Source organism: Triturus cristatus, chromosome 9, assembly GCF_964204655.1.
Source record: "Triturus cristatus chromosome 9, aTriCri1.1, whole genome shotgun sequence".
Lineage (NCBI taxonomy): Eukaryota > Metazoa > Chordata > Amphibia > Caudata > Salamandridae > Triturus > Triturus cristatus.
Genome location: NC_140592.1, coordinates 148,137,399 through 148,154,228, shown reverse-complemented (window position 1 = coordinate 148,154,228; position 16,830 = coordinate 148,137,399). Strand labels below are relative to the sequence as shown.

General features: G+C 43.1%; 1 protein-coding gene across 3 annotated transcripts in view; it reads left to right on the top strand.

Moving 5' to 3' along the window:
* Positions 1-16,830, top strand: part of CARD19 (caspase recruitment domain family member 19) — an 88,116-nt gene that overhangs the window by 55,652 nt on the left and 15,634 nt on the right. For all 3 annotated transcript variants that reach the window (XM_085624594.1, XM_085624593.1, XM_085624592.1), the window contains 2 exons: positions 1,335-1,477; positions 15,999-16,155. In XM_085624594.1, the coding sequence (XP_085480720.1) occupies positions 1,335-1,477; positions 15,999-16,155 (300 nt within the window). The remainder of the gene's footprint in view (positions 1-1,334; positions 1,478-15,998; positions 16,156-16,830) is intronic.

Here is a 16,830-nt window from a genome sequence, read left to right as displayed (position 1 = left end):
AGTATTGCTCACCCCCAAAGCTTTTCCATTGCTTTACATGCCCCTCCCTGTCTGACTTTAAAAATAAAAAAAATCCTCTCTCCCACTCCTCCATGGTCGTACTGACTTGTGGCCACATGCATCAACGAAAAAAACTGTTGCAAACGGGCAGATTCGCAGAAACTGCCCCTTTGCGACCGGTATTTTTGCATTTGGGATGCATCATCCCAGATGCAAAACTCGCAATTTAAGTAATTGCAAAATTTGCGATTACTTAAATTGCGATTTCATTTAAGGAATCACAAATTACGATTCTTTAAATGCAATGAGTTAACCAAAAACAAATTGTGATTTGGCAAATAGGAATCATAAATTATCGTCAATCTCAAGTTGATGGTAATTTGCAATTTCTTTGAAAAATGCACTAAAGTGCTTTTTTCAAAGTCCCATGTTACAAACACACATGCCCTTGGGGCATGTGTGTGCGCAACATGTGGTGTAATTGAAATTTCAGGGGTGCAACAGGGTGTCCTTTTGGCACCCTTTCACCCTTGAAATTGCATGCGCAATTTGCTATGGGCCTCTAGGCCCATAGGAATGAATGGGTAGCAATCCCTTAATTGCGACTCGCAATTTGCGAGTTGCAATTAAGGAATGTGTAGGAATCGCAATTTTTTTTGCAATTCCTACACGCATAGGCAATTGCGATTCTTTAATTGCGATGCCTTAAAAATCGCAAATAAAGAATCGCATTTGGCTTTTTTGATGCATGTGCACCTTAGTGCCTCCACCCCAGCTTGCTCTTCTTTTGTTCCCCCACCCCTTGCCTATCACGCTCTTTCTATAAAAACATATTTTTGGGAACCCATCAGCTGCAATTTGTCACTGGGCAATCCTTTCATTTAATGTACTTGCTTGCATATTTTTTTTCAGCATTTACCATTCCATGATTGGTGCCTGCCATCTTGGAAGAGTAAATTAAGAGAAACAAATGGCTGGTGTGTCGTGACATATGCGTGTGCATGCAAGATGACACATGCATGCCTATACGTCATCATTCGGTGTCCGCTGTAGTGTCATGAGGCATACCTGGGCATACCATGATGCACCTTTTTTTTGCCCATGCTGTTCCGCATCAGCAAGAAGTATTTTCGTTCAGTGGTTTACAGATGCTGGTCATCCTTGTCAAGAAAATTGCAGATCCAGTAGGTCTGCATAGGCAATGCCAAAGACGAGACTAAATGCCTCTGCTAGTGGTTGTAAACATAGGTGACTTGCACAATAAAAAAAAAAGTCTGATGCTGATTTAAATGACACAAGGTCATGGTTACTGACTTGGACTTCTTCTTTCCTAGATCAGCCTTACCATGACAGACTGGTACAAGATGCTCCTTTTTTAACAAGCAACGGCAGGCTGGACGAGCAGCTGGTGGATAAAATCATTCTACAGCTGAACAGAGTGTACCCCCAGATTCTCTCCAACAAGGAAGCGGAAAAGGTATTGCACTATATTTCTGTTTATTGTAATACATGCAAGCTATTGTTGTAAATACAAGTTTTTTAATGTCATATTAACTTTTAATTCTTAATAATACTGCATTCATGTACCTCACTAACAGTATGGGGCATAGTGAGTGCTGTTTCATTCAATTGCTCTTAGTTTATATGCAGTTTTATTACTAAAAGTGTTTTTAAAGCATTTATTTTTCCAAACTGATTTGACACACGGATAGTAGGCCAACAAAAAAGTATGAAAAGTAAATCAGAACTCTAGTATCCTGATCTCTCCACTAAAGACAAGGAAGTAGCACTGGGCTATAACCATTGGTATAGACATGATGCTGTCAATGCACCAATGTCCTAATACACTCCCTCTGACTCTCTGTCTCCACTGCCTCTCCACGCGCTTTGTGGATTTGTCAGAGGAATGGGAGGGCTACTGGTGGTAGAGGAAGGCACAAAGCAAGCCTTACCCTTTTGCTCCTCCCATTGCGTTCAGTGTCACAGGAATCTCAGAAGCAGGGAGGGGGAACTCTCCCCAGCTCCTGGTTCCTTGGAGCGGTCAAATAAAGAAAGATAGTTTTGGAGGTGGTCAAGGAGAATCGGGGGCGGACTGTTGACCACGTTCCCAGCCCCTGCTATGCACATATTTTAGCAGCTGTCAGCCACACTCAGCAATAGCGGTGAAAGGTACTGAGGCTTCAGAGGCGTGATAGGTTCTAAACCCCCTGCGTCTCCCTGGAGGAGGCTATTTGTAGTAAGGACATTCTGTCTTTATGGGGGGAGTGTTCTAACAGCCATACAGTCCATCGGAGCGGCTGTACCAGCCATTAAATGCCTGATCCCTTCTTATTAACACTGGAGAAGGCTTTTAATCTCTGTTAAGGGAATAAAGGGAGTTATTTTGAATGTTCTTTACTGCGTATCTTGCTGTAATCCAGTGGTGAAGACAAACTTTTCTAGGTGCCTACTGAAGTTCAAAAATACACTCTGGTTTATTGTCAAGTTGCATGGTGTGACAGTCTCAAAGGGAAAGAATGTGACATCAGAGACGGTGCACTTTGCTGTGAGGGCAGCAACATAAAGTGTTTCAGTGTAAGGGCAAATCAAAGGTAAGGAATCTGCGGCTAGATCTTGTTTAGCCATAGATAAGACTTTACCGAAGGTAAGTAATTTGTTCTTGCATGAGTGACTGGAGAGTAAGCCAACTGCAGCTTTCCAATAGGTAATCCAAATAACAGTCTTAGGTGTGCTAGGAAGTGATTGGGGAGATAAAATGGTTTGTTTAACATCAGTGCTGAGGTGGGGTAGTTAGTGGTGGTTGGACGACAATAGTTTTGCAACATGAGGGCACATGCAGAGAGAATGGAATTATAAAACAGAGCTGAGACAAAAGTTAGGAGTGCCTGATGTTGCCTTTATTTTGGGCTGAAAAGGGCCTTTCCAGATAGTGGATTGGAGTATAAGGGCATTGAGTGCCAATGTAGTGTTGCATCCATCTTTGGTCTTGCAATCTTACATCCTCATCTCGGAGGCTGGATCAAAGTAAACATATAGCAGCCTAACGTAAACACGCAAAGATGTCTTTTGGTTAATGAATTCATTTTCTGGAAATGGACCGTCCACGGGCCTTACCAATTACAATCTTTTTATCCTATTCCCTTCAGCCCTATATTCTCAAATGATACTGATGTAAGCCATCCTGACGATGGGACAATATTCTTTGGCAGTGGTAGTTGCTAATGGATTTTAACCCCAGTGGGTCTCAGTGCCATTATGCTCAGTGAAGAACATTGGTTGTTATGGTTTCTTTTAAATTATTAACTGTATTCAAATTATTGTCATGATGGTTGGTTGTTATATGCTTGGTTTTTGGCTGCACAGCTTGTCTGAATCGCTTTATGGATGCTCACCCTGTAGTAACGCTAAAATGAGATTCAGTTGCAAAGAATGGCATATGCCCTTTGAATTTTGATCTTTGTATTACTTTTCCTCTATATATTTACTTTTATCCAGCCCCTGAAGATTAGGATATAAGATTGCAAGACCCAAGATGGATGCAACTCTACTTTGGCACACTTATGGCCATATAGGAGGAATTTTGAGAGTTCTAAAGGCTCTAGCTTCCGTCCGGTATCCTCTGCATTGCAAATCTACAGTCTACAAGCCTTGGGGGGGTTACTATATGGTAGGGAGCTTTAGGGCCATGACAATGTAAATGCTATGGAGCTGGTGAAGAATCGCTTTATATGTCTCCTTCCTAGCCTCCCTGCTTGCACCTCACTTGTCCTGATTTGGCTAGCTCTTGGCATCAGATCTCTCCTCCACAGAGTTAGACTCAGATCCTTGTACTGGAGGAGGATCTGGTCCTTGGTTGACTTTACATCTTATCGGGTGGGATTAGAAGAAATCTTAAAGCTTCCCGGGGCTGCTAGGATCCCATAGCTGGGGTATATTAAACATTGCTTAATGGAGATTGGGTATGAGAATCTCTGGGTCTACCCAGAGACTGCTCGTATCGTATCCAAGTCCATGTTCAAGGGGACGTTCTGGAGTCAAGTAAATGGTGGGTTTTTTTAGGACCGAGAGGGTAGGCTCCTTGACTCCAGTTTTTTTAGAATTTAAAGATGTTGACCACCTGGAGGATGAAATTGAGCCTTCGGCTGCTAGAACTCTGTACATTAAATTCCGGAGAGGGACTTTGCCACATCAAACATTTACTGCCAGATGGCATTGTCCCTCTTCAGAATCAGAGATGAGCTGCCCCTTCTGCCAGAGATCAAGGCATCCTTAGACCCTGTCCTATTATTTTGTACGCCATATCAGGTTCCCTGAAGGTCGTGGCTGTTGCCGTTTTGTCGCAACATGGGTGTTAGGGACTTTAGATCTATTTCAAGGATTCCAAGATTCAACACAGCTCAACCAATTGTTCTCGCTGTCTCTCATTTTTTACTGATCATGTGGAGATGCAGGCAGAAAAGGGTTGCCCTACTGTTATCAGACTAGGTTTGGTGACTTGGTTGTATAATATGTTTAATGGCTGTGAATACATGTACTATGTGCTGTTTGGTCTTATGGATTTGGATCCCTAGCTAAAGCATGAATTATTTTTCATTCTTCGAGGACAATAAATGATTACTACTTTTTCTGTGCTATTATATATTTTTCCTTTGGATTTCTTAACATTATTTATTGAGAGGTTTTAATGTTTCATCATACTGATGTATCCTATTGTATGTGCTTTTATGGCAATTTGCTGAAATAATGTTTGTCAAAGCAAAAAAGTATTTGGGGATCAACATCTACCTCCTAGAGCAAGACCGACTGGATGGTAATGTTACAAGAGCCGTGACTGCACTCCATAGCAGAATGGCCTTTTGGGTAACATCACCTTTATTTGTGATGGGCCGCATTGCACTTTCTAAAATGGTTAAGCATCCCCATTTATTTTTTTAATCTGCCACTATACCTTCCCGCACAATTTTTTCGCTCCCTGATTTTCCTACTTAGAAAAAGCTTCTGGAGCAAAGATAAATTGTAGAGAGGCACTGCTGAAATTGCAGCTCTCGGTGGATTAAGGAGGTTTAGGAGCCTCGAACTTTGAACACTATTGCAGCTCAACTCCAATGGATATACCGCTGGTTGGCGGTCAACCAACTCGTTGAGATGGCCACAACAGAAGCTCCTTGGCATCTGGTGGAGCTGCTCTGAATGTTCTGCCCACCACCGAGACTGCCTCCCCTGAGTTCATACCTGGTGAACACAGCACTCCTGTATTTACGAAAAAGTTTGTGTATTACAGCAAAGACTACTCCACATGCCACAGCCAGTCTACTGGGCATTCTTGGGAGCAAAGACTACCTTACCCTCTACCACGATGGAGTGCATCAGGTATCCAAACAATAGGTGAGCAATTTCACTAGGTCAACTCTTGTCATTCGAAGACCACATGGAACAACCTGGTATACTCAGGGGACAATTCTTCGCATTCACTGCATTGATATATAACCTTTGGACTCATTGGTGCATAGTAACCCAGGAACTGCGAACACACACTTTCATCGAGTACCATGGATGCCGGACGCAGGTTAACTGGTTGGCTAACCAAAGCCTTAGGCAAGCACACGTACACCCCCTAACTTCTCAGAGTGACAGTTGGGAGACAGAAGTAGGCACGGTATTATACGACAAGGAATGGAGAATATATTGGCCTATCATTAAGTCATATTCATGAATGCTAGGTTTAAATTTGTACAAATGATCAACCTGCAAAGGCCCAACTTATCACCTGCCAAAATCAACCATTTCTTTCCAGGAGCGAATGTCTGCTGCCCCCGCTGCGGAATCATGAAAGGCAAATATGATGTATATGTTGTGGTCTTGCCCATCACTGTCCAATTACTGGCCTGAGATCATCTTCAGGATTGCACAGTTTACAGGATGTACTCTAAAAACCTAGCAAGCATGTGCATTGGGGAACTTTCATCGTTCTGAAAAACATAAATTTGCAGCACAATTTATGATCCGGCTTTTTAACTCGCAAAGAGGGCTATCATAAGCCATGGAAGGCCAACAATCCATCTAGCTTCCTCGAGTGGAGTGGAGAGCAAGGCACTCTGGAGAGAAGAGGGCTGTGGACTTTGCAAGTGCATCTTAGTACTTAGGGTGGGACACACTTTTGCCGGAGTTCTAGGCGTCGACCAAGGACAATACCCACCTGCCTTAGTCCAAATATTGATTTGTTTTAGAATATAGTTGAACCTTGAGCATACTAAGATGTGCTTGGTTGACACATAGTACATAGTACTGCAGACGTTTCCTACAGGATGGATCTGTGGCTGTTTTAGGGCAGGCATTTCCTCTGGCTACACTTAGGGGCATATTTATCTTTCACACAATGCAGGGCAGCAAAGCAAATTTGCTGCTGTGTGTGAAAAGGAAAGAACAGATATGTTCCAATCAATCAATCAAAATTTAATTTATTAGCTAATAAAACCCATAAACATGCAGAAAATCCGAAACATAGTCACCAAAACAATACATATAAAATCAGGCTGTCTAAGAACCAAAGTGATATGCTCAATACATGCAAACATATGGAGCATATATGATGTCTTCATGCACTGTGAACTGTGTGCTGCCAAGCGGCAATGCAGGCACTATTGCGCCACAGAGCAAGTGTGCCAGCGTTACGGGTAGGAAGTTTTTGTTTGCGGAGGAAAGAAACCTTTCTGCAAAAGAACAATCCTTAGATGCATTTTCCTTTTTCTGTCCATGATGCAGATGCATCACGCATACAAAGAGGAAGCAACATGGAAAAATAAAGATATTTCTTCTTGTTACACCTCACTGGGGATGGAGTACCATTTTGATACATTCCTAGGTTTACTAGCTTTAATAAATCTGGGAATGGGCCACCATCCATGGGTGGATGCATGAGAACACCCAGGTTCCACCCATGGAAAAAACTCCCAGACACTGTGTAACACAATGCAACACAAGAGGCTGCCTTATGTTACTTTTTCTGTACAAAGCCATGCAAGGTGGCACAAATACCCCCTTGTGTGTTTTACTAAATCCCAGTTAAGGGCGTGCGTTGCCATGCAGCGACTTGCGTCAAGCATGGACCACATAGGTTCTTACTAAATCTTTGCCTTAGTCTCTTCCTTTTGTACTGCCTGAGAAAATGAATAATACATTGTGGGCTTCTTATTTTAATTTGACAGATATAGTGTATTATTTTATTGCCTATGAAAAATCCCATGAAAAATAGTAACTACCTCATCTACAGAATATTGAAATATTCCATGAATTTGCTTTACAGGTGAGCCACGCTTGTCTGACCCTGTGAAGATCAAATAGCAATTGTTTTAAGTAATTGCACTATGAATGTCTAAACAGATCCCTATGCCAGAAACCCCTTCCCCTCACAAATATGGCAAATGATCTAAAAATCACACACTTTTTATTAGTGTATCCAGACAGCACTAATGATGTCAAAGGCAAGGAGGACATCTAGGGCCAGGTGTACGACCCTTTCATTTAGTGCCTTGCAATTTGCGGCACATTGCGAGTCGCAAATTGCAAGGCGCTAAATGAAATGTACAACAGTGTGTTTCTCAATGGGGTTGCAATTTGCGAGGCTCATTAATATTAATGAGCCTCTCGAAATTTGCGAGCCCATTGTGAATGCCAGCCCTCCCAGGGATGGTGGCCTGCTGGGTTCAGCAGACCACCATGTCTGGGACTGCTTTTAAATAAAGCAGCTTTTTTTTTTTAGATGCAGCCCATTTTCCTTAAAGGAAAATGGGATGAATAAAAAAAAAATGAAAAATGAAACGTTTTCATTTAATTTTGTAAGGGCAGGCAGTGGTCCCTGGGACCACTGCCTGCCCGTAAATAATTATTTTGCATACATTTACAATTACAACGCAAAACGTTAGTACATTGTTTTGAGACTCGCTTTTTGGAAGGGAACGCCCCTTCCAAATAGCGAGTCGCTAAACCTATTTAGCGAGTTGAAAAACATTGCGACTCGCTAAATAGACTATGTACATGGCCCAACATATTTTTGCATGCTCACACAGGTTTGCAATCTCGTTTGTGCATGCAAAAGCAGGTCGTACATCTGGCCCCTAGGCTGCGGTGTATCCTGACTACAACAACACCTCTCTGCATCATCTGCAGTCCCTGAACAGGCTACGACTGGAAATACTCTCTACTCCCCTTTACTACTTCTGAAAACCGGCTCCAACAACCAGGAGGCAGATATACCCACAATCCTTTGCTACTGAGACACTCAATACATGGAAAAACTAGGAACAAATTATACAATGATATTTTTTGATGACAAGCTCCATGTGCTGGAGGGTAAACTTTGGAGCAGAAGGCCAGGCTTTTTGGAGACTAAAGACAAAAGCAACCCTGTGATCAACAGACGCATAGTGAGAGAATGTGAAGTCTTAGTTAAACACTGTCTACTCTTATCCCAACAGCATGGACAGTATGAAAAGATATTAAAATCACCTCATGTAAAATAGCATAAGATGACAAAACCCAAATCTTTACTGTGCTGAGATGCACTTCGACTTAGTTTGCGCTATCCTGATACGAAATACATACCAAATCTAGGCACTGCCAACTGCAGGGGGCACAGAGCCACAATTGTTACAAAGATCATCACAATGGAATACCCTACATTTGTCATGGGGACGTGCACACTGTAGAAGTTGGAGACTATTATTGTTGCACTAGCTACAGAAGGTGAGTAATGGAATACTGCATAATCACAAAACGTTCAGCCCCTATATTTAGCCCATATGTACTAAAGTATGCATGCGTGTACAAACTGATTGGAGCCTCACTATACATTCAAGTTCAAGCACAGGTTGCTGGGCAGCTGTCTCATGGGAATGAAACTGCCTGGAAGGAAGAACATACATCACCTAGTCTAGCAATGGCAGGTACCCATGAAGTTGTTGACCCCATATCAGGATGAAGCACCACCACATCCCACCCATCCACGTGGCCACAAGGACTCAGATCAATGATGATGCAGAGCTGGTGGTCGATAAGGCAGTGTGCAAGTGGCTGGCACAGATGTGATAACACATCTGCCCCATGCGTCATGCAGCAATCAATCAGTTATTGTTACTTATGGCTCAAAGCCATCATTTCTAGGCGGCAAGCCATCACTGAAAGTAGTTCAGAACAGGTGCCTGAGGCACATCTTGTGGCACCGGTTATGGAAAGTATTGGTTACCATGCGTATGAGGCAAGAGACAGGAGAGGGGACAGGTTAGAGGTCAGACCAAAATGCAGACCGGCCTGAGGGTATTCCTGTTTCTCGGCATTTCATTCCATGACAGGAGCTATAAACCACTTCAAAGGCTTCAATCTTATTATTGCTGTCATGATAGCCACCAACGCCAATGTCATGACACGGTCTTTTTGCAGCATGACTAGGCTCCAGAAGAGCAAGCTGCACATATTCTTGCATGGCACTGTACCACACTTTAGACAATAAGGGCCTCATTACGATGGCGGTCGGACATCATTTCGAGCACGGGACCGTCCAACAAGGAGTTGGCGGGACAAACAGTTCAATTATGATACAACTGCTGTGCAGGCGGTCGTAAACAAGCCTTTTTTTATTGCTGCTTGTGCTGCACCCCAGGTTGCAGCACACGCTGCAATAGAAAAATGCTTTCAAACATCCATGCACCACATGGAGCCTGGCACACGGTGCATGGATGTTTGGGGTGGCACCACATGTGCCCACTTACCCCATAGTGGAGGCATACTGGGGCCCTGCTAGGGGCCCCAAAAGTCCCTTTCCATCTGCATTTACGCGGAAATTGCTCTGACTGCTGGCATTGTTATCTGGCGGTCAGACCGATACTCTGGATGTCGGGCCTTAAGCCTCAATTTCCCACTCTGTGTGTAACAGCCCAAGCCTCCCTGTGATTCAAACCCGGAGTTTGTGGTTGCTCGCAATTTGAGTAGATCTGATGACCCCTTGAACGTACACAGACCTAAATAAAAATCTTATGACTTGCAATGTTTGTGCTAAGGTTTGGAACAAGGCATTCATACACTTTACAGTTTTGCAGTCTTGCAACGTAGCTGTTTAGACTGGAGGATTCACAACAAATGCTTAATTGGACAGTAAGAACATGTGTCCGATTGGGAGGGAAGATGTGCTTATTTCCCAAAGAGCCATGTCATGCCAGGGTTTTTTTGCTTCAATGATTCCTTAACTCCAGCATCACATTGTGACCAATAAAGGAGTTTTACTCTTGTACAGTTTCCAGTTTAAGGATTTTAATGTGGTTTTAAATTCCTCCAGTCCCCCCTTTCCTCCTGATCAGGAGAACCACAATACTGCTTCCAAAAGGTTTGGCTTCACGACTCTTTGCAAAAACAACTATAATTTATATCATGCTTTTGTGTTGACTTCTAAAAATGTTTTTCAACAGTTAGAAAATAGCAAGAGCTACCTTCCAAAACCGTCCACACTTCACAATATGCTTATTTAGAGCTTCTCATGTCCATGGCACAATAGCATGCTGCCTATGCATGCTTATTGACAGGATTTTTGTGTCTTGATGAAGTTCTCTGAGTTCTTCCATCAATGTATGAAGTACAGAGCTCTACTTCAGCCCCAGAGCTAGACCTGGATCTATACACCAGAAAAGAAAACTTAAGGGCACATCAGGTTCCTACACTAGGTACCAGACTAGAGGTCAGATGTACTAAACTTTTTACCAGTCGCAAACCCTCTAAATTGCTAAAATAAGAGGGTTCATGACTGGTAAAAAGCTGTTTATAAATAGGTTAAATATCTTTTACAATTCAGAAAACCTTTTTCTGAATTGTTGAACGTGTTTAGAAATTGTACTGATTCAGTATTTGGAAGGGTGTGTTTTGGGCCTCTCTTCCAAATTCCGAATCCTTTCCCTATTCCCTACATATCAATGGTTGCAACCATTGAAACCATAATTAGGTTACTAACCCCCAAGTTGTGGTAGTAACTCATTTTCAAAAGGAAAGGCTCCCAAGGGGTCTCTTACTCATTGTGAATATTGGAGTGGCAGCGTCGGGAGGCGTAGGCAGTGGTCCAGCGGACCATTGCCAACTCTTACAGAAGCTTTTAAAAACTGACTTTTTTAAGGCAGTTCCATTTTCTTTGAGGAAATAAGGCTACTTAAATAAAAATAGTTTTCAGTTTTGAAATACAAAAGCGTCATGGTGGTCTGCTGCCCCTTGCCGGCCACCATCCCTGTCTTTGCAGCCAATCAGATGGAGCAGAAATTGCCGAAATGAATGTTCATTAGGGAAGTCATTCTGCGACTCCCTCTGAATTGTTATTTAATGAACTGACCTAATAGTACGTAGGGTAGTTTGCAAAATAATTTTGTGGTCACAAAATCTTGGCAAGCAATTTTCGACTGCTTTTGGTGACCACGCTTCTAGTACATGTGGCTTCTACATTCTTAAGCTGATGACAGCCCTAAGGCAACTGCTACAAAGACCTATGTTACTTGAGGATGTAATGCCCTGTTCGACCCAAACAGCCTCTCCTTCCATCTTAGGTGGAAAAAATAAGTAGTATCTAGTAGGGTGATGTTAGTGATGTTAGCAACAGTTTAATGAAAGAGCTCAGAGGCAAGCAGAATATGCCTCAAAGTGCTACTTAAAAACATGCTGTTATTAATATTATTATTACAATGGTTAATGTATGCAAGAATCTGGCACAGTGCAACATTCATTCTAATGGGCCACATCCTTCAAGCCATCTCCTCACAACGAGTCAAGGTCCTAAATATTAATCACTGGTTAATGCTGTGTTGTACGAGGACGTCCCAGAAATGGTGGGGCATGTCTCAGAAGATGCAGCGGGCTCAAGCACACTGTGTACAACATCAGTCCAAAGTGCAAGGGTGTGGTTGATGCCCCTTGTACACCATGCCAAACTGAATTCGAACATCTTCTTTCCTTGCCACAGTACTGAAGGCGTCTAACAGAGAGCACTTTTGCACTGTGAGTGACTGCGACAACTATATGCATGTAGCCGAACGCAATCACGCACATATGTCTTTTGGCTGATGGGTTCATTTTCTGGAAATGGAACGTCCGCGGGCACTACCAATTACAATTTATTTTATCCTATTCCCTTCAGCCCTATATTCCTAAATGATACTGATGTAAGCCACCCAGATGATGGGACAATATTCTTTGGCAGTGGGAGTTGCTAATGGATTTTAAACCCAGGGGTCTCAGGGCCTTTTTGCTCAGTGAACAACACTGGTTTTCATGGTTTCTTTTAAATTATTTACTGTATTCAAATTATTGTCTTAATGGTTGGTTGTTATATACTTAGCTTTTGACCGCATGACATGTCTGAATCATTTTATGGATGGTCAGCCTATAGTAACGCTAAAATTAGATTAATTTGCAAATAATAGCGTATGTCCTTTGGATTTTGATCTTCGTATTACTTTCCCTCTATATGTTTAAGTTTGCACTTTTTGATCTAGGGAGACCAGCCACAAAGTTCATTGAGAGTGTACTCTAGATATTCAAAGGTAGAAACCCTCTCCAATAGAAGGCCATTACAGACTGGGTGCAGCTGGGTTGAGTGGTAAATACAGAAATATGCTGCCCTGCCACTGCAACGTTATGTTATTAATATTCAAGTGTATCTCCAGGATAGTAGGGAGCAAGGGAAACAAACATGAGTTACACCAAATTACCCTCAGGCCTGACACCTCCTCAAAAGCGCTGAGCGTCGCTGCTGTGGTCTTAGGGACTGAAGTAATGTCCCTAAGATATATCAGGATTTCATTGACATAGAGTGATACAGCATGCATTCCATCTCTGAGAGGGATACCCCAACCCTCACCACTTCGTTACAGTGTGATAGCCAGTAGTTCAACCGCTAGGGCGATAAGGAGGGGAGAGAATGGGCAGTCCTGCCTAGTGTAAACCACAAAGATGGCGTGCTGTCCTTATATCCGGAGCGTCTGGGGAAAGTCCCAGAAGCGGTACAGAATATTCTGTTTGGCATTCTTCTAAATAGTAATGCTAGTGTCTCCTACTCAGGATGACAATTCCAAAAATTGGACGAAGTGGGCTCACTCATTTGAAATGCGTCATCATAGGCCACCGCGTCCCACCCTGGTAAGGTGGTACTACCACAGCAGACTCAACCTCTGGTTGAGCTGGCCCTTAGGGAGTTCTTAGATATTACAAATTTGTATTTGCGTGGTACCCTGGGTATGATTAAAAGATACCGTTAGGTAATTGTGGAGCATGAATACGGATGGTATGATCCTGGCATACTCTTGGGTTTAACCAACATGATTCTGCCCTTTCTCCTAGCCTAAAAAGGTCTTTGTAGTGAAGATCCGGACTGCACAAGTACAAATACTAAGTTTATTGAAGTACTTCGACCAGAAAGGTACAGGCCCCACGAGAACCCTCACGAGGGAAGAGAAAGGAAGGAAACACTACAGTCTTGGGAATTTGTTAGGGTTAATTACTAACTACCTTCGTCAAGGAGAAATGCATGCTAGGATCCTACCCATCCCCTCTCAACTGTTGAGAGTGGACGGGTAGGATCCTAGCCTTCCGTGACGAATGTGTGACTAGAGAAGGTGCCTCCACATAACAGCCCATGAGGCACAACGACACAAGTAACTAGGAATCAGTTACAGATGTTTACTCCCAGAGAGTGTACCATTCCAAGATGGCTGTCACTCTCCATCTAGACACAAGGTTACAGCCATCCTGAAAACATACTAAATCAATTTTAAGATGGCTGCCTGTTGCTGGGGCTTTCTCAGTGATTGCACCACAATTCTGCAAGAACTTAAAAACCAATAGCAGCAGCAGAGCTTCAGCAGGGGGCTCAGATAGAGAGACAATGGGGCAGGGTGAGAGAGTGAGAGAGAGAGAGAGAGAGAGAGAGAGAGAGAGAGAGAGAGAGATAGAAAGAGGACATGCACTCTCCCAACCAAGATAAAAGGCAGTTGAAACATCCAAAAAGAGGTTTTTGTTTTGGTCCCATGGGCCATGACATAATTTTAAAGAAAATGGTTCACACATGACTTGCCCTTTCAAGCCAGCTCTTCTGACAGTACCAGAGGGCCAATGTGCTCTACAGACCAATCCAACTTTGGAAATATCTGTCCAATCATGAGCAAGGAGAAGACCCAAAGTCCACTCTAAGACTATATAAATTTAGTGACAATGACTACAACAGACAGGATTAGCTTTCGATAGCGAGAACACAAACATTTGAATGGAACAATGCAGCTAGCAGCCTGATACATCCTGCGTACATCCATCACAGTTCAAAACAGAACATTCTTTACCATGCAAGGAAAGGACAAAAACCCTTAGTGGATAACGCTTTCCATAGAAAGCTTCAGAAAATGAAAAATACCCTGCCGTGTAAATCACAAACCTACAGTGATAGCAGATGGTTGTGGAACCCATACACAAGATAACATAATAGATGGAAAGCTGTGAACAAGTTCATGTTTTTCAAGACCCGGGTTCCTAGTGACGCGACGGGTAAGTCCAGCTTCACCTTTCTTGTCTTTGAAGTCACATAGAATCACAGTGACTGGCATCCCCTTTGTGGGTGGCTAATGCACACATTCACTATTGGGCAGGACTGGGCAGATACCAACTTCTGAATATAAATGAAAGAGGGTCATCAGGTTACACAGATCTGTGTGTAGCGGTGCTTGGGATACTTTGTCAACCCAGTTGTATAGTGTTTCAAACGAGCAGAGTTAGATAGTACATAAATGAATAGCTCACACATGGCAGTAGTGGGGATGCAGGGATTTGGTCAAAGAGATCGGGACCTCCAGAGCGCAGACAATTCCGCACAACTACACTTCCCAGAGGCTGCCATTTCCTTGCTATCAACCCGGCACTGTAGCAAAGATTATTGTACCACAGCAGAATATGTATGTTTTTCTTAAGGAATACTTACATTTACAAGTTAATGCCAGTGGTTGAAACAGCTCCACAAAAAGTTGTGCACGTTGCCTACAAGTTTCCTGTAAGGTCTTTGGTTTTGAAAACTTCTGTTATGTGTATTTGTAAAGCGCACTATCAGCCGCGAGTGTATCCTGGTGCTGAGCCGGTCTGTGCCGAGCCCTGCCTGTGGTAGGCTGGTTAATTGAAAAGTCAGGTTTTCAGCTTCTTGCAGAACTGAGGAAGAGGCTCGAAAGTTCAGAGGGAGGTTGTTCCACATTTTAGGAGCGATGTAAGAGAACGCTTGTCCTTCCGAACTGGTTCTGCATTAATATATAAAGCATTCATCTCAACCCACATACTCTGCCAGCTCACAGGAGCCTCCCCTCACCCTACAACAGGGTGAGGGGAAGCTCGAGTCTTGCATCACACAATACATTGGAAAGTCGCTCTTTGACACAATGCATCCCTAGAAGGTTCGGTGATTTGTCACTTCTGTGGATGACATGGCCTTGGACTGTTGCAGCATACGAAGAGAAACTGTGCTGTATGTAGACCAGGCTGATGATACATGGATGGATGTTATATATTCTCGTGTGAGGTGGAGCTTAACGATTGAATAATTGACCATAATAATTTTTTTTCTCACGGTTCTGGATTTTAAAGATCTGAGAAGACACCTTAATAATCTGTTTCCTCCTGCAGAGAGACTACAAAGCACTAACGGAAGGCGTCCATGTTTTTTTCAGATATTTTGAATTCCATTTAGCGTCTACAGTTCTTAAGGGCAAGCATAGTGCTATGTTTTCTGTGACTGCCAATACTGTTTATTTGTTTATTGTTAACCACTAATGATCGAATCTAATGATTTGTTGGTTCACGCTACTTCCCGAAAAGCGCTTCGACGCCTCGTCAGGGGTAGTAAGCGCTACATAAATGCAATTGCGTTTACAATAAACAAAAAGAATGAGGCACGTGTATGTGAACAGTGCAGCTCAAAGATTCACCGGAGCTTCTTTTTTTAGTTCCGGAACCCCAAAGCCCGACTGAAGACCAGATTGTCGGACCTGCTGAAGCACCTGCAGAAGAAGGGGGACAAGGAGTGCCAGGAGTTCTACCGAGCGCTACAGAACAACGCCGACTGGCTGTACATCATCCTACCGAGCAGGAGGAACACCATGAGTAAGTGCAAGCATCTCCCTCCTTCCAGCAGTTCTCCCATTGTCCTCTAGATGGCCCCATGACCATGTGCCTGAAATGGTCCTCAACAAACAAAGCATAGCCAGCATTACGTATTCGTTTTCAGAACAGGACACATAACATTACCTCTGACAGTACACAAATAGAAGTAAACCACTTAGTCGTGTATCCTCCCATATCTTTTGCGTTTATTTTTCAGAATTAAACTTTGCCATGCGAATATGCAGTTGAAAGTGGCCTAAGTTAGGTTTTGAGTGTACATACTTATAGACAACCTCGGCTTTTCTGCAGCATGTTGGCAGGAAATCTGTATACCCCGAAAAAGGTCGTCGAACCCTGCTATGGCTGCCTTTTACGTTCAGATTAATTACAGCAACATCTTCAAAGTTCAATGGCTTGTACTTGAAGTCTATTGCAGTCATCGACAGGAGACATTAAATTGTGCAAACACCATTCTGTGATTCTTGTAATGACTTGACAAAGGTCTCTGTATTCGCGTAAGACTTCTGAGTGCACCCATGGACGTCATTTAGGGGTCGCAACTGCGACCCCTGGCTTGCCCTTTGCTACACCTAGCACTGCCTTTGCGACCCCTGGCCTCAGAGGTGGCAAATTCAGTGCCAGGAACACAGGGGCAGCTGGGGCTCCACTCTAATT